Below are 18,538 nucleotides of genomic sequence, written 5' to 3'. Positions count from 1 at the left end.
TATGAATGATGTTGCTAGATGGAGAGCGCCTTCTTGTATCTTCAGCACCTGAAGCAGCGCGTGACCTTTAGTAAACTTTTTGCAGAATGAAGAGTAGATGAATGATGATAGTCATGGTGGTATTGATAAGACATTTTGGTTAGCATTGTATGTGTTCTCAGGATGCTTGACTGTTAAATAATTTTGACTGTAAATGTAATAGTTAACCAGGATTTTTTTTTCCCCCGGAGGCAGTACCATTGGTGTCTCGTTTTAGGGTTTGTTTTCCTTTTGCCTCATTTTGATTATATTGTGATGCATTATGCAGACCTATTGAGTTGATTCTTGCTGAAAGCCTGTGTGACTTTTATTCCAGTTTGAAAACGTAGTTTGCACCAACAACCAATGAAGAAACATTCTAATTGCTAATGAGGTCCTTAAGTTCTAAATGCCATTTCTAAAGTTGAATGTCATAAAAAATTGGTCATAGTTTTGGCCTGCAAATGAATGACAGTTGACCCTTGAACAACATGGGGTTGGGACACTAGCACCCTTTCACCCTTCAGTGGAAAATTCGATAACTTTTGCCTCCCCAAAAGCTTAACTATTAATAACCTACAGTTGAGGGGAAGCCTTCCTGATAACATAAACCACCCATTAACACATTTTGTACATTATATGTATTATCTACTGTATTCTTACAATAAACTATGCTGGAGAAAAGATTTTTTTCAAATTGTCACAAATCTCCAAAAATTTGTCCAATTTATTTAATGAAAAAAATGCATGTGTGAGTGGGCCCATGCAGTTCATCTCCCATGTTGTGTTGTTTAGAAGTCAACTGTGGTTTATTTCAGGGGATTATGTTTGAAAGCAATGAATTCACTGAATGTCTAGAAGAAAGAAAAATGTTTTCTTTTTGTTTTTGTGAAAACTGGTTAAGGACAAACAAGATCAAGAGTAGTAAGTCCAAGGTAATTGGGATTATGGAGAACATCTAATTGCATTGAATCTAATTCATATTTTTAGGGTCAGCTAAGTGATATACCAGAGTTCTTGTAGAGAAGATTGTAAAATCATTGTTCATAGCTTTCTGAGGAATCCTAACAGTGCAGTTAATGGTAGAAGACTGGAGTCTGGTAAATATTTCAGTTCTTGCAGAGAGCATTTAGATGGCTCTTGGATGCTAAAACTTGTTAATAATTTTAGAACCTTGTTGGGAGAGCAAAAAAAAGAGTTTGTGAGTACTTAGGAAAGGAGGGTTCCCTCAAACTAGCACAGCTTCCATAAAAGGCCAGGTGACACAAATCATGTTTACTTTTGTTAAAAGTTTACCAGACTGGGGTGGTGGATACGGAATTGCTGAACATGAGCCCATTTAGGTTCCTTAGGACCCTAAACATAATCTCTCTTCTTATCTTGGTAGACACAAGAGATGAATGTGCACTGGATAAGGTCTGCTTAAATGGAATTATATCTACTCTTATTACCAAATGCAAAATGTTGATAAATGGGTTGATACCTGACTGAAGGGAAACCAGAGATAAGCTACAGAGCTCTGGTCTTGCCCTTACTCTGGTTAGCACTTTTTTATCACCAAGTTTATGCCCTTACTTTTTAATATTTACATGATATTTGTTTAAAGCAAATGAATTCTTAAAAATTTGACTTTTTTGTTGTTGTTATCATTAATCTACAATTACCATGAAGAACATTATGTTTACTAGGGTCCCCCCTTCACCAAGTCCCCCCCACAAACCCCATCAGTCACTGTCCATCCACGTAGTAAGATGTTGTAGAATCACTACTTGTCTTCTCTGTGTTGCACAGCCCTCCCCGTGCCCCCCGCCACATTATACATGCTAATCATAATACCCCCTTCTTTTTTCCCCGCCTTTATCCCTCCCTTCCCTCCCTTCCCTCCCATTCTCCACAGTCCCTTTCCCTTTGGTAACTGTTAGTCCATTCTTGGGTTCTGTGATTCTGCTGCTGTTTTGTTCCTTCAGTTTTTCTTTGTTCTTATACTCCACATATGAGTGAAATCATTTGGTATTTGTCGTTCTCCACCTGGCTTATTTCACTGAGCATAATACTCTCTAGCTCCATCCATGTTGCAAATGGTAGGATTTGTTTTCTTCTTATGGATGAATAATATTCCATTGTGTATATGTACCACATCTTCTTTATCCATTCATCTACTGATGGACACTTAGGTTGCTTCCATTTCTTGGCTATTGTAAATAGTGCGGCTATAAACATAGGGGTGCATCTGTCTTTTTCAAACTTGAGTGCTGCATTCTTAGGGTAAATTCCTAAAAGTGGAATTCCTCAGTCAAATGGTATTTCTGTTTTGAGCTTTTTGAGGAACCTCCATACTGCTTTCCATAGTGGTTGAACTAATGTACATCCATACCAGCAGTGTAGGAGGGTTCCCCTTTCTCCACAAACTTGCCAACATTTGTTGTTGTTTGTCTTTTAGATAGTAGCCATCCTTACTGGTGTGAGGTGATATCTCACTGTGATTTTACTTTGCATTTCTCTGATAACTAGCAATGTGGAGCATCTTTTCATGTGTCTATTGGCCATCTGAATTTCTTCTCTGGAGAACTGTTGAGCTTCTCTCCCCATTTTTTAATTGGATTATTTGCTTTTTGTTTGTTGGGGTGTGTGAGCTCTTTATATATTTTGGATGTCAACCCTTTATCGGATCTGTCATTTATGAATATATTCTCCCATACTGTAGGGTACCTTTTTGTTCTATTAATGGTGTCCTTTGCTGTACAGAAGCTTTTCAGCTTGATATAGTCCCACTTGTTCATTTTTGCTTTTGTTTCCTTGCCCAGGGAGATAACTTCATGAAGAAGTTGCTCATGTTTATGTCCAAGAGATTTTTGCCTATGTTTTTTTCTAAGAGTTTTATGGTTTCATGACTTACATTCAGGACTTTGATCCATTTCGAATTTACTTTTGTGTATGGGGTTAGATAGTGATCCAATTTGATTCTCTTACATGTAGCTGTCCAGTTTTACCAGCACCATCTGTTGAAGAGACTGTCACTTCCCCATTGTATGTCCATGGTTCTTTTATCGTATATTAATTGACCATATATGTTTGGGATAATGTCTGGAGTCTCTATTCTGTTCCACTGGTGTATGACTCTGTTCTTGTGCCAGTACCAAGTTGTCTTGATTACTGTGGCTTTGTAGTAGAGCTTGAAGTTGGGGAGCGAGATCCCCCCCCCACTTTTTCTTCCTTCTCAGGATTGCTTTGGCTATTCAGGGTCTTTGGTGTTTCCATATGAATTTTTGAACTATTTGTTCCAGTTCGTTGAAGAATGCTGTTGGTAATTTGATAGGGATTGCATTGAATCTGTATATTGCTTTGGGCAGGATGGCCATTTTGATGATATTAATTCTTCCTAGCCAAGAGCATGGGATGAGTTTCCATTTGTTAGTGTCTCTTTAATTTCTCTTAAGAGTGTCTTATAGTTTTCAGGGTATAGGTCTTTTACTTACTTTGTTAGGTTTATTCCTAGGTATTTTATTCTTTTTGATGCAATTGTGAATGGAATTGTTTTCCTGGTTTCTCTTTCTATTGGTTCATTGTTAGTGTATAGGAAAGCCACAGATTTCTGTGTGTTAATTTTGTATCCTGCAACTTTGCTGTATGCCGATATCAGTCTTAGTAGTTTTGGAGTGGAGTCTTTAGGGTTTTTTATGTACAATATCATGTCATCTACAAATAGTGACAGTTTAACTTCTTCTTTACCAATCTGGATTCCTTGTATTTCTTTGTTTTGTCTAATTGCCGTGGCTAGGACCTCCAGTACTATGCTGAATAACAGTGGGGAGAGTGGGCATCCCTGTCTTGTTCCCGATCTCAGAAGAAAAGCTTTCAGCTTCTCTCTGTTCAGTATGATGTTGGCTGTGAGTTTATCATATATGGCCTTTATTATGTTGAGGTACTTGCCCTCTATACCCATTTTGTTGAGAGTTTTTATCATGAATGGATATTGAATTTTGTTGAATGCTTTTTCAGCATCTATGGAGATGATCATGTGGTTTTTGTCCTCCTTTTTGTTGATGTGGTGGATGATGTTGATGGATTTTCAAATGTTGTACCATCCTTGGATCCCTGGGATGAATCCACTTGGTCATGGTGTATGATCCTTTTGATACATTTTTGAATTCGGTTTGCTAATATTTTGTTGAGTATTTTTGCATCTACGGTCATCAGGGATATTGGTCTGTAATTTTCTTTTTTGGTGGGGTCTTTGCCTGGTTTTGGCATTAGGGTGATGTTGGCTTCATAGAATGAGTTTGGGAGTATTCCCTCCTCTTCTATTTTTTGGAAAACTTTAAGGAGAATGGGTATTATGTCTTCTCTGTATGTCTGATAAAATTCCGAGGTAAATCCATCTGGCCTGGGGATTTTGTTCTTGGGTAGTTTTTTGATTACCATTTCAATTCTTTTGCTTGTAATTGGATCGTTTTATTTTTGTGTTTCTTCCTTGGTCAGTCTTGGAAGGTTGTATTTTTCTAGGAAGTTGTCCATTTCTTCTAGGTTTTCCAGCTTATTAGCATATAGGTTTTCATAGTATTCTCTAATAATTCTTTGTATTTCTGTGGGATCTGTCATGATTTTTCCTTTCTCGTTTCTGATTCTGTTGATGTGTGTTGATTCTCTTTTTCTCTTAATAAGTTTGGCTAAAGGCTTATCTATTTTGTGTATTTTCTCAACTAGCTCTTGGTTTCATTGATTTTTTTCTATTGTTGTATTCTCAATTTTATTTATTTCTTCTCTGATCTTTATTATGTCCCTCCTTCTGCCGACTTTAGGCCTCATTTGTTCTTCTTTTTCCAACGTCAATAATTGCGACGTTAGACTATTCATTTGGGATTGTTCTTCCTTACTTTAAGTATGCCTGGATTGCTATATACTTTCCTCTTAAGACTGCTTCACTGCGCCCCACAGAAGTTGGGGCTTTGTGTTGTTGTCATTTGTTTCCATGTATTGCTTGATCTCTTTTAATTTGGTCATTGATCCATTGATTATTTAGGAGCATGTTGTTAAGCTTCCATGTGTTTGTGAGCCTTTTTGCTTTCTTTGTACAATTTATAGTTTTATACCTTTGTGGTCTGAAAAGTTGGTTGGTAGGATTTCAATCTCTGAATTTACTGAGGCTCTGTTTGTGTCCTAGTATGTAGTCTATTCTGGAGAATGTTCTTGAGAAGAATGTGTATCCTGTTGCTTTTGGGTGTAGTGTTCTGTAGATGTCTGTTAGGTCCATCTGTTCTAGTGTGTTGTTCAGCGCCTCTGTGTCCTTACTTATTTTCTGTTTTGTGGATCTATCCTTTGGAGTGAGTGGTGTATTGAAGTCTCCTAAAATGAATGCATTGCATTCTATTTCCTCCTTTAGTTCTGTTAGTATTTGTTTCACATATGCTGGTGCTCCTGTGTTGGGTGCATATATATTTAGAATGGTTATATCCTCTTGTTGGACTGAGCCCTTTATCATTATGTAATGTCCTTCTTTATCTCTTGTTACTTTCTTTGTTTTGAAGTCTATTTTGTCTGATACTAGTACTACAACACCTGCTTTTTTCTCCCTGTTGTTTGCATGAAATATCTTTTTCCATCCCTTGACTTTTAGTCTGTGCATGTCTTTGGGTTTGAGGTGAGTCTCTTGTAAGCAGCATATAGATGGGTCTTGCTTTTTTATCCATTCTGTTACTCTGTGTCTTTTGATTGGTGCATTCAGTCCATTTACTTTAGGGTGACTATTGAAAGATATTTACTTACTGCCATTGCAGGCTTTAGGTTCATGGTTACCAAAGGTTCAAGGTTATCTTCTTTTCTATCTTACTGTGTAACTTAACTCGCTTGTTGAGCTATTATAAACACTGTCTGGTGATTCTTTATTTTTCTCCCTTATTATTCCTTCTCCTCCATTCTTTATATGTTGGTTGTTTTATTCTGTGCTCTTTTGTGTTTCCTTTAAGTGCTTTTGTGGGTAGTTGATTTTATTTTTTGCCTTTAGTTAGTATTTGGTTGGTCTGCTTTCTTTGCTGTGATTTTATTTTCTCTGGTGACATCTGTTTAGCCTTAGGAGTGCTCCCATCTAGAGCAGTCCCTCTAAAATACCCTGTAGAGGTGGTTTGTGGGAGGCAAATTCCCTCAACTTTTGCTTGTCTGGGAATTGTTTAATCCCTCCTTCATATATAAATGATAATCGTGCTGGATACAGTATTCTTGGTTCAAGGTCCTTCTGTTTCATTGCATTAAATATATCATGCCTTTCTCTTCTGGCCTGTAAGGTTTCTGTTGAGAAGTCTGATGATAGCCTGATGGGTTTTCCTTTGTATGTGACCTTTTTCCTCTCTCGGTGCCTTTAATATTCTGTCCTTGTCCTTGATCTTTGCCATTTTAATTATTATGTGTCTTGGTGTTGTCCTCCTTGGGTCCCTTCTCCAAGTTTCAATATTTGAGGCATGCTTCTCAAATTAATAAATGCACCCAAAACCTTTAGTGGTAACCAGCCAGCATGTTAGATGACAACTAAGATTCAAAGAGTTCTTAAGGGCTGAAATAATTGGCCAAAACGAACAAGATGTGAATTTGCCAGGAATGATTAATGTACACAAACTCAGTTGTGTGTGTTTGAGATAAGGAAGACCTGACCTGAAAAAAAAAAAATGGTTCTAGAATGTCATGTTCCAGTTATGAAAATGAAGTGTAGTGTATTCCCCCAACTGAGGAAAAGCAGCATCTTAGTCTAATGGCAAATGGGGGCTCTACCATTTAGTGGTTGAATTAGGCAAGTTACTTCCTGTCTCTTGACTCCATTTTCTCTGATGGATTGTAAAGATAAGGAAGTGCTGCAACTAAGTGGGCACACAATGGGCATGCTGCTGAGTGTTAGTAAACACCCGTCCTCTGTGTACTATGCAGATCCAGATCGCATGAAGAATATTGTTTTGCATTTTGATTGCTGATGTTTGGGAAGATCTTAAAACACTAAAAACCGTGTTAAAAAATGAGGGTGTGTTTTTACCCTGCAGAAGAAAAGGGAATGGAGAAGTTGTCGAGAAAGGTATTTTCAAAGCTAAGGGAACTAGGCAGGAGCCACTGAGAGTTACTGAAAGGTAGATTTCATTCATTCATCTATCAGATGAATCAGTCTGCCCCACTGCACTTCTGAAAAGGTTTTTCTATTTGCGTATGTGCATATATCTACCTTATTTAGATAATTCTTATACCATACAAATCACCCATTTAAAGTGAATATCTACCAGATAGATCTAGGGGATGAACAGAACAGATAAACATCAGTATCAGACTAATACAGGAATTAATGTGAACACCAGTTATTGATACCCAGAATGCCATAGGCTGCTTTGTTGACTTTTAAGGTCCCATTAATGAAAGTGGCCAAATGAAGTTACTGAGTGACCAAATATTACTGATGTTTAGAGGGAGTTTCTGTAATGGGTGAGAAAATTGAGTAGTGACCTTTGTATTATTTCCAACTTGTAAGTGTCCATAATTCTAAATTTGAAAATGCATTAACCTTTCATCATGTAAAATGGTATATCTAAAGCACATTTCTGAAAGACGCCAAAGTGCCTTGGCATGCTGCTTATTGATCGAGAGAGTTTTACTTTGTGGAGCTCATAAACCTCTCAGTCATTTTCACAGTAATCATGAGCTGCTAATGAGAAAATGTGTAACTTTAGGGTCTTGTGAAAAAATAATTAAAGAGTAATAGGGAACAGGGTTTTACAATTGAGGCAAGAACTTTTCCAGGGGCATGAATGATTTAGAGGACTGTTTTATTCTGTTCATGTATGTTTGTTTTCACTGTGTTGCCTGTGTTCTTGTTCTGCCCCAGGGTCTAAAGGCAGCTCTGCTAGGTTATTAGCATGGGGTTTGGCCAGCGACAGCAAGGTCAAACCCACTGTGACTGAGCCGCTGTGGACCCAGTCTTCTCCATCCCTTCTTCGTTCCTGCTGGGTTCTAACCCTCTTCCCCACTCTGCCCCTTTCATCTCAGCAGGTGTCTTGGCACTCCACTTACCAGAGAAATTGAAGATACTCTTTTATGATTTATTTCCTCACCCTTAAATAAGTTTTAAATAGCTTCCTCAAACTTTTCCTTCCCTCTGTCTCAGAGAAAGCTTTTCCTTCCTAAAGATAACTGTTTTACTATGCTTTTTGTTATCCCTTGGCTCATACGCCTCCTCTAGTGGCTCCCTCCCCTCTGGTTCAGACATCCTTCACTATTCAGACATCCTTAACGCTCTTTTATGCAGAAAAAAAACCCCAAAAAGAACCTGTTCATTATTTAAAACCCTTTCTAGTTTTCCTCCTGCCCCACTACACTTCTGAAAAGGTTTTTCTATTTATATATGTGCATGTATCTACTTTATTGAGGTAATTCATGTACCATACAAATCACCCATTTAAAGTATAAGTGGTTTTTAGTATTTTTACAGTTGTGCAGCCATCACAATAATCAGTTTTCAGTGTCTCTTAAAACTAATCACCACTACTAGTAACCTTTCCTTAATTCCTTGTCCTTTAATTTTTCTTCAGCATCTGTCACTGTTGACTACCACCTCGGGCTTAAAGCTGGTACCTTTCGGTTCCTCCTTCAGGTAAGGTTGCAGATTTTCCCACCTTTTGGCAATTCCTTCCCTTCTTTCTTGTGGTGCTTCTTCCTGCTTCCTCGGCTTCTTTAGAGTTCTGTCCCCAGACCCCTTCTTTTTTGGTCTCCATCTGTCCCCATGACTTTAGTTGTCAGGCCCATACAGATGAATCCAAGTAGGTATGTTCTTTTCAGATCTCAACAGGCCTGTTAATCTGCCTGGTGGACATTTCCCCACAAGTGTCTTACAAGTTCTTCATGCCTGGTATTTATAGAACCACTTCTTTTCCTTCTCCCCATCCCCCATCAGAACCAGCTCTTTCTCTTCCCCATTCTTCTCATAGGCGCCACCCTTCTCTGTCAGTCAAACAAACTTGAAGTCATCTCTTGCCATTCTTTGCCTCACAGCCAGTTATGATGCCTCTCCACTCCCGTTGTCGGGGGCAGGCCCTCCTTAGGTGAGTTCACCAGCTGCTGTGGCCCCTGACTGCTCTTCCTCCTGCAGACCTCTAACGGCCCCCATCTCATCACTCTCATTACCATGCTTGGTTATTTTCCACGGCACTTACCACTGTCTGACAAATACTAACCATATTTGTTTCTGTGTCTCTGTGTCTGCCACTAAAACATAAGCTTCTGGTGGGGCAGAGACCTTGCCTCTCTTATTTCCCGCTTTGTCATTGAGGCCTGACTCATAGTAAATGCTCCATAAATATATGAATGAATAAGTATATGGAAACTGTCCAGTTCATATATGTGAAAGTAGAGACTCCCAACTATCACTGATGAATAAATTACAGATATGCTGAGATAGCAATTTCCTCAGCCAATTGGCCAGCTGCCTTCTCTACAAGAATGTACATGAATCTTTATTACTTTATTAATAACCACATACCAGGAACATCTCAAATGTCCATCCACAGTAGCATGTGTAGATAGTTTGTGTTACGTTTATAGACTGGATACTGTGCAGCAGAATTTCTCAACTTTAGCACTGTTGACATTTTGGAACAGTTAGTTCCTTGCCCAGGGCGGGGGGCGGGGGTTGTTCTGTGCATTATAGAATGCTCGGGAACATTCCTGGCCTCTACCCACTGTGCCACCCTCAGCCCTCCAATTACAGCAACCAGAAATGTCTCCAGACAGAGCCAGATGTCCCCTGCAGGGAAGGTTCACCTGTGGCTGGAAACCAGTGCTATACAGTAATGAATGGGCACTGCTTTATGCAACAAGGATGAACCCCACAAGCATCACATTGAGCAAAAGAAACCAGTGGTAAAGAGTGATGCCATATCATTCCACTGATGGAAATAAGAGGTCAGGATAGAGGTTATAGTGATTAGAAGAATGAGGGGAATTTCTGGCATGTTGGTGATATTCTGCTTCTCAACTGTATGGTATTACACAAGTGTCTCATTTTGTGAAAATTAATAAACTACACTTTTTTAATGAGTGTACTACTATTGTATGCTATACTGCAATTAAAAATTGTTTTAGTTTATAAAACCACTAGCCACACATAAGCAAGTATTTGGCTTTTGGGAAATTCTGATCCAGAGGGGATGAGTCCTCCGGGTCTCCTAAGCAGTTCATCTGAGTTTGTCCCCCAACTTTTTATTAAGAGTACAATGACTCCTTGCTTATCTATGGCCTAGACTGGACACATGTTAACATTTTGCCACCTTTGCTGTGTGGTTGTATGCATTTGAAAGTGAAATGCAGACATCATGATACTTTACCCCTAAATGCTGCAGCCTAAGAATAAAATCACTCTCCTGTGTAATCCCAATATCAGTATTACCTGTAAGAAAATGAACAAAATGGAGTTAGAGGGTATTATGCTCAGTGAAATAAGTCAGACAGAGAAAGACAAATACCAAATGATTTCCCTCATTTGTGGAGCATAACAATGAAGCAAAACTAAAAGAACAAAATAGCAGCAGACTCACAGACTCCAAAAAGGGACTAGTGGTTACCAAAGGGGAGGGGTGGGGGAGGGCAGGTGGAGAGGGAGGGAGAAGGGGATTGTGGGGTATCATGATTGGTGCACATGGTGTGTGTGGGGTCACAGGGAAGACAGTGTATCTCAGAGAAGACAAATAGGGACTCTGTGGCATCTTACTGCACTGATGGACAATGACTGCGGTGGGGTATGGGGGGACTCAATAAGGGTGAATGTAATAACCACATTGTTTTTCTTGTGAAACCTTCATAAGAGTGTATATCAATGATGCCTTAATAAAAAAAATGAACAACCCCATAGCCTCTAACAGACACCATCTTGAGATTTCTCTGTTCAAAATTTCTTTTAATCTTTTTTTTTTTTAAACCAGGATCCAGTCAAGGTAAGGTTCACGCATTACGTTTGATTGTTATGCCTCTTTAGTCTTTTTAAATCGAGGAAGGGTTGCGCCTACCTTTTAGTTCTTTTATGACATTAGCTTTTTTTTTTTTTAAGAGACCAGGTCAGCTGTAGAATGTTGCACCTTCTGACTGTGACTGATAGTTCCCTTGTGCTGTTTAACTTGTTCTTGTGCCCCCAGTATCAACCGTACCCTGGAAGTTACAACTAAAGGCTTGTTGGTTGGATTTAGGTTAGGCTTTAGGAGAGTAAGAATACTGCTTGGGTGGTTAGTACTTCATTTTGTAACACATCAGGAAGCACATACAGCAGGTTTTCAGTGTTAGCAATGCCAAGTTCAATTGTTTTTGTTAAGGTAAAGATACTTTTTTCACAATAATTATCACCACTGCCAGCAAAGTGAATTTGTCTTACATATATACATTTTTTTAATATTACTGTAGACTCCTGGATTGTTTATTCTCTTTTACAGTCATAGTCATTTCTCTTTTTATTATTCACATTCCTTGACTTTGTCCAGTGGGAGTCCATGCTGGCTCCTGTGTCACTGAATAAGCTTTCCAGGCAGGCCCTGACTCCAGACTATGAAGGAGACCAGTTCCTTTGAGAGGGTAATAGTGTTGAAAACTAAGATTTGGGCCCTAGGTATATTATTCCTTTGTATAGGAATGTCATTGCTTCTAAGTACTTGAAATGAATAGAGCTAGGATATTTATGTATACATTTTTAACCATGATTTAATATTTTCGATTAAAATTTAATATTACAGGTTCTTAGCCTTTGATCTTGTGTGTGTATGTATTTCCTTTGCATTAACAATCTTGATTTCTAACATTAACATTTATATATTTGCTTTTATCCTACATTATACAAAAAAAAACTGATTTAACAATTTCAGTATCAATGATACAAACTGTGTCACTAAAGAAGTTGAAGATTTCTTTGCAGTTTTTTTGGTCCTTGGAATATATCTCATTCAGCACAGAACAAGGTCAGAAATTACTTACAATGATTTTCTGTGTGGTTATCTTGCCTTTTTGTTATATACCAGGTTTTATTTTGAGTTTTAGGATTTGCTTTTGTCTTTTTAGTTGAGTTCATGAATATGTCAAATATTTGCATGATCCAAAAGTCAAAGTTGAAAAAGGACTCAGGAGCCAACCTGAAAGAGCTCCTTCCAAGTGGCTGTAGCTGGAAAGATTTGAACAAAAATAATGATAGTATTGGAGAATGACTCACAGAACAAAATCAATAGTAGTGAGTCCATACTAATGTAAATAAATGATTGAATAAGTGAGTGAGGGAGAAGGAAAGAGAAAAATCACCGTTTGAACACCACAGGAATAACTTGCAGGTCAGATCCTCAGATGAATACTAAAATTAACAGGCAAAACTTGAAGAAGAGACTCGTACTTCACATAGTTTTTTGTTATCGCGAAATATTTTCCCCCAAGGGTTTTTACTAATTGTTGTGGTACTTTTAACATATGTCTGCACATTCTCTCTATTTGTCCTTCCAGGAGGTGGAGCTGAAGTCCTTCTGTGTGGGCTGGACCTTGTGACTCACCTCGTAGGAATAGGAAATGGAAAGGGAGAAGAATAGCTTACAGTGAGAACCCTGGCAGGCCCCATCTTAACAAAAAAATCATGGTTAATATCAGCTCTAAGAAGCCACTCTGATGTCATCTGTCCCCTAATGGGAGGGGAGAGGGCACTTCACCTCTGTGGCACTGTTCCTTAAAATTCCAGTCTATTCTTGGGAAAACGTCAGACAAACCTAAATCTGAGACATTTTAATCTGCCTAGTACTCTTAATAACTGGCAAAATCATGGAAAACAAGGAAACATGAGAAACTGTTCCATGTTAGAAGATGTGACTGTGGAAATATGACACGTGAAGGTGGTGGAGCATCCTGGATTAGATCCTGGAGCAGAAAAGGGATTTTATTTTTTTTTAACTCAAAATCCCAGACAAGGCTATAGTTCAGTTAACTGTGGGACTCCCGGGTGCAGGGAGGGGCACACCCAGCCCTGCGCCCTGCCCCATCCCCTCTCCCACTACAAATGAAGTGGGGGCCCAGAAAAAGTTTGGCTCCCCAGGTAACTGCCGGCTTTGGACCAGAGCCCGGCCACAGTGCTGCTGTTCCCTTGGCAGCCAGACTAACCTGTTTCTAGCTGCCTCCTTGGAGACCTTCTGTTGCCGTATCCGAGAAATTACCATTCTCCGTATTATTTGCAATCTTTGCCTCCATTGGAATATGTCAACAACTTACCTATATCAGTGGCCTCTGGATGAGAACCCTTGTTTTTGTTTTCTCAACCTGAAGCCTTTGGACAATCTCTACTCTAAAAGAGAAGAGGATGAGAATAGAAGAATGTAAAGGAGATCCTTCCTCCTCCTGTGCACCCCCTCCCTCCACCCACCCCCCCCATACCCAGTTCATATTGCTCTCGGTTCAGTGACTCGTGCACATGTGAATTCATCCAGTTTGGTGGCTCTTCCAGGGGAATCAGTAAACTAAAGGGAAAACTTTATTGGGTGCTGGATGGAAGAGAGGGATAATTTTGGAACATAAATCTTTTTTACTGGGGGTCAGGGTAAGACAGGCATGGGTTTTACTGGAGAACAAGATGTAGACCAGCATGAGGAAACTAGATCTGATGAGGAAAGGCAGAAAAATGCAATGGAAATACCCTTCCATTTAAATGACCATGAAATCTGGCATTTATTATACTGTGGTCACTTAACGTGTTAAATTGGCTTTGGAGGTGAGCCTGGGCTTCAAACTGCCAATCAGTAGTATTGCTTCTGTGGAAAATTCGATCTGAAATCAAGTACAGTCTGACAGTAGGTCGTTTACAGTGGCGGGGATCGCTCACTGTGGGACAGCCCTTTCAACTCTGCCTCTTCTTGTTCTCTTAAGATTCTAACATTTTCAGAAAATCTTTTGGAAAGAACAAATCTGCTTCAATAAATGAAGGAGAATAAAGAAAATTCAAGCCCTTCGGTAACCTCAGCAAACCTGGACCACACAAAACCATGTTGGTACTGGGATAAGAAAGACTTGGCTCATACACCCTCACAACTTGAAGGACTCGATCCAGCCACGGAGGCCCGGTACCGCCGAGAAGGGGCTCGGTTCATCTTTGATGTGGGCACGCGTTTGGGACTGTATCCTGAGTCTCCTTGGAATCTATCATAGACAGGCTTCCTACCACCACTACCAAGAATTAAATTAGATACTACACACAAAATACATAGTCATATCTCTGTACTAAAATGGCTCTTAAATGTCTTTGTTATATAAATGTTATTTCTGATTTGTTTAGCTCTTCAGAGGATCTCTGTTCGTGTTCATCATTTAAATGTGTAGCCTTAGCCATTGAGCAGTGGCCACTTGGGGGCGAAACACGCACCCAGTGATGACAGTAAAGGTAAAGGTCTTCCTAAAGGACGGAAGGGCCCTGCTGCACTAAAAGCATAGCCCTCAACTTGCTCCTTCTCGTACCAGCGTCCTGACCCACCGAGCCTCCTATCCACCTGCTTTGTGGCTCATAGTGTTTACTTTACCACTGATTTTGTTGTGACTGTTTGCCTTTATCACTGCTCCACACTTAACTAAGAACGTAACCTGCAAAATTCTTGGCTAAAGTCCTTAACCAGAACAACAGACACTATGATACCCTGGCAACTGGAATAATTTATTTTCATCGCTTCTATATGTTTCATTCCTTCAAGCAATTCCCAAGATATGTAAGTGTTTGAATAGTGTGATGATTCTCTATCACATGTATTATTTCCACAGAGTTTAGTGGACTCATTGTAGTCTCTCTTATTTTTATATTTTCCAGAAAGTATTTTTATATGGTATATACTATATATAAACAAAACCAAGTTTGAACTTTATTTTTTTCCAATTAATCATATTCATATCTTTCTTTAGACCGGCATGGACCATGGTCATATTGGTCCTTGTGTGAACATGTACTTCCTTGTTACCTTTCCTGAGATAAATGTGGGCTCACAATTGAGGCCAAACAATGGCCAAGATGGATGAAAATTCTTCATGCCATGTGTCTCATTCTTCAGTTACTCCTTAAACGTGCTCTGTGCACTGTCTTGTGCTCTGTGGGCAAGCCCGCCTCAAGTAGCTTCCAGTCCAGGGTAGATGGTGTGAGACGTACAGAGCACACGGTAGGGAGTGCGGCCACAGTAGGGGCACCGCGGAAGGCCGTAGCATTCTAAGGAGACATTGATTATATCGGAGGGGGATCAGGGAACATGCTAGGGAAGAGTGCATTTTTGTGACTTTTTTCCTTTCTGGCATCTACTTTGCTGACATAACATTTTCTCCAGAAAATTATATTTAAAATAATTTATGAAGCCAGATTCAGGGGTGGTTATGTATGTAAAATTTCCTTCACACTTTTAGAATGCCAGAGTATTTATAAATGAGGGAGAGGAAGGTGGGAGAATGAGGGTACCAGTTTATAGTGAAACCCAAAATTCCTTGCTTCTGTTCCTCTGTGAACTTTGGTAACAGTATCTGAGGAGCTTCTGTTTCCCTTTCAGGTGACAGGAGCTTGTTGTCTGTTTTTGGCTGGGAAAGTAGAAGAAACACCAAAAAAATGTAAAGATATCATCAAAACAGCTCGTAGTTTATTAAATGATGTACAGTTTGGCCAGTTTGGAGATGACCCAAAGGTAACTTCCACCTTCATATCTTGATTCCTCATAGCAATGTTATGATAGAGTTTCCAGTGTTGACAGTGGCTGTGGCCCCTGTATCTGCCAGTCCCTTAAGTCCCAAAGAAAGCCTCATCTGGCAGGTTCTCTTCCTGGCTTCTGTAAAAGAGAAGGGAACTGTAGTCTACACTGAGGTGGTACTCGCCCATGTGCCAAGCCATGTTCTGAGCACTTCAGGGACAGCAGCACATTTAATGGGTAGAAACAAAAATCTTCTCACGGCTGTTAACACTCCCAGATCCAGAAGTAATTTGGCTTCTTAGGTTCAGCAGTGATGCAGGGCCACACCTCCAGCCAGCTTCTGGGTATACAGTGAGTACAGGTGCTCTGTGTACACACACGTGTCTCCACATGCTGTGTCTTTTGCCTCCCAAGAACGTTGGAAAGCATTGACATTTGCAGCTGTTTTCAGACACCCAAATTGATATCGGTCATACCATCCATTCTGTCCCTTCCCCACAACCCCTGCCAGTGTCAGGAAATGGTGCTGAAATAATTGTACATATGTTTTTATTATGTTCTAAAGAGACCACTTTCAGAGACCAGTGGCAGCTTTCCCACACCCCCACTCCTGTCAGTGTCCCCATTGTAGCCCTAATAGCACTTGTTAATTATCCTTCATAACATTTAGTAGAAGTTTTTAATTACATAGATTTTAATCAAATAATCACAGAACTCTCCTCAGTTATAAGGCTAAGAGAACAAAGACCCTGTCTGTTTTGTCTGGTGCCTAGCACTGTAACTAGACGAGTAGGCATTTAGCAGATACATGCTAAGTAAATGACAGGCTAATGTTATGGGAAGAAATGCAAAATCAGTTAAAGCAAAGCTAACCAAGATGAAGTTCAACACCATACACAGTCTTGTTTTTTTTCAAATGGCTGGTATTACCTGACACAACAGTTACCCTCTCTGTGCCAACAGTATCAGATGTGTATATGTAAACTATGTGTGTTCTTTTTCCTCCTTGCTTTGAGGAGCTAGTTAACAGAGGTCTAGAATGCATTTGCATATTTCATGGTTGTGATTAAAATGTAGGTAACCCTTAAACAATACAGGGGGTTCGGAGTACTGACGCTACCCTGAATACCCAGTAATCCGCCTCTTAAGTCCTGACTTCCCAAAAACTTTCGTGCTGTTGACTGGAAGCCTTACAGATAACTTAAACAGCAGATTAAGACATATTTCATATATTGTATTCTTATAATAAAGTAAGCTAGAGAAAAGATCATTTTCAAATTGTTGCAGATCTCCAAAAATTTTCCAATTTCTGAAGAAATCCACGTATAAGTGGACCCACATGGTTTAAACCCATATGTTGTTCAAGGGTCAGCTGGCTGCACTGTTGATGTGGGTGACTCTGTCCCTTGAACTTAGTTATAAATCCATTCAAATGTGAGCCTATTAGGAATTCCTACTATGAGTGATCAAAAATGCAATTTTATAAATATCATGTAACTATCAGATAGTTTTCAATACCAGGGTTTTGGACTCCTACAGATAGGAAGATAGCTGTAGGAACTGCGGGCCTGGGCGCAGGCACTGTGCTGCTGTGTGTCTGAGGGTGCCTTTGGAGAAGTCTTTTTTTACTTCCAGGCTTTACCCACTGTTTAGGTTTTGCACAGGAAACCAAGACCAGTCCAGGCAGTGAGGTAGCTCTGCGGCTCACGTGCTCCCAAACGTAGAAGAGGGGAGTAGCCTTGCGAGACCCAGCTCTGCGCCCTGGCCCTCCTCTCCTGTGTAGTCGCCCAGACATGACCTGGGGTGCAGTGACAAAAGGAAAAGGCCCTGGGATCTGGGAGTAGTGAAAACTCTGTGGAAGGTATTTTCCTTGCCCAAGAGGAGAACAGAATGGTTATGTTGGGGAGGCAATGTAAGCAATCAGGAGAAGCAAGGTGGTGAATTATGTGGAACTTCTTGCCGGAATGAGCTTTGCTTTAACTGTGTGGTTCCCCCGAGTATGTTAGTTTCTTCCGTATTCAGCAAATACGTGTTCCAGTCACTGTTTGACAGTAGACATAAAACAGGTGGCAAACAGACGTGGCCTTTGCCCTCATGGGTTTTACAGTTGAGTGGTGGGATAGATTTTAACCAAATAATCATGTAACTATCTGATTATGACTGTGGTAAGTCCTATAAAAGACTATGTGAAAGTGCAGTGAGGGCATTCAAGCTGGGACCGGAGACAAGGCCCCAGACAAGGGTGCAGCTGAGGGACAACTCCCCGAAGGATGGTGTTCACACACAGACCTATAATTACCCCATTGCTTGAATGTTTGGAAACACAAAGGGAGGCCAGGCCTCGGGCTCTCTGTAATGCTATACGGGCCATCTCACACTTGGTAAAAGAGTGCTTTAAATTTAGAAGAGACACTGAAGCTTCTGGAAAACAGGTGATAACAAAACCAGGCAAAAATTTTAAAAAAACAGTGTTAGCAGGATTTTTTTTATACTGTGTGAAAGTTTCTAGGATTTTAAAAAGCTTTCCTGAGAGAGCACTTGGGAAATTAGGGTAAAGAAAGCTTAGTCCTGCTGTGTATTTGGAAAAATAAACCAAGAGAGAGTCATCTTTTATATTCTGGGTCTAAAGCCATTCCCCAAAGTGAAGGCCAATTACCTGCACGTCTTCCGCTGGCTGGAGTTACAGAGAGCCTCAGGGCTCCATAAAGTCCTTTGGTCTCTCTAAATAAGTGATTCTAATTGTTCTTCCTGCATCTTGACTGTATTTTACATTGTCCTTAAGTTCTTAGATACACTACATCAGGCTGTACAGAGGTTGAATTCTAGAAGTACCTGTTTGTGTA

The 18,538-nt window shown here is 39.9% G+C and overlaps 1 protein-coding gene across 11 annotated transcripts in view; it reads left to right on the top strand.

Annotated features, from left to right (window-relative positions):
- The window catches only part of CCNK (cyclin K), a 29,977-nt gene that overhangs the window by 1,017 nt on the left and 10,422 nt on the right, over positions 1–18,538 (top strand). The window contains exons 2-7 of one of the 11 annotated variants that reach the window (XM_073241871.1): positions 8,574–8,635; positions 9,034–9,083; positions 12,508–12,637; positions 13,912–14,159; positions 14,660–14,741; positions 15,561–15,692. In XM_073241871.1, the coding sequence (XP_073097972.1) occupies positions 13,963–14,159; positions 14,660–14,741; positions 15,561–15,692 (411 nt within the window). In that variant the 5' untranslated portion in view covers positions 8,574–8,635; positions 9,034–9,083; positions 12,508–12,637; positions 13,912–13,962. Of the gene's footprint in view, positions 1–8,573; positions 8,636–8,969; positions 9,084–12,507; positions 12,638–13,911; positions 14,160–14,659; positions 14,742–15,560; positions 15,693–18,538 lie in introns of all 11 variants that reach the window. The other 10 variants (XM_073241875.1, XM_073241870.1, XM_073241876.1 and 7 more) reach the window with 10 other exon arrangements.

Source organism: Manis javanica, chromosome 8 (assembly GCF_040802235.1).
Source record: "Manis javanica isolate MJ-LG chromosome 8, MJ_LKY, whole genome shotgun sequence".
In the NCBI taxonomy this organism is placed as follows: Eukaryota; Metazoa; Chordata; class Mammalia; order Pholidota; family Manidae; genus Manis; species Manis javanica.
This window is presented reverse-complemented; position numbering and strand designations above follow the sequence as displayed.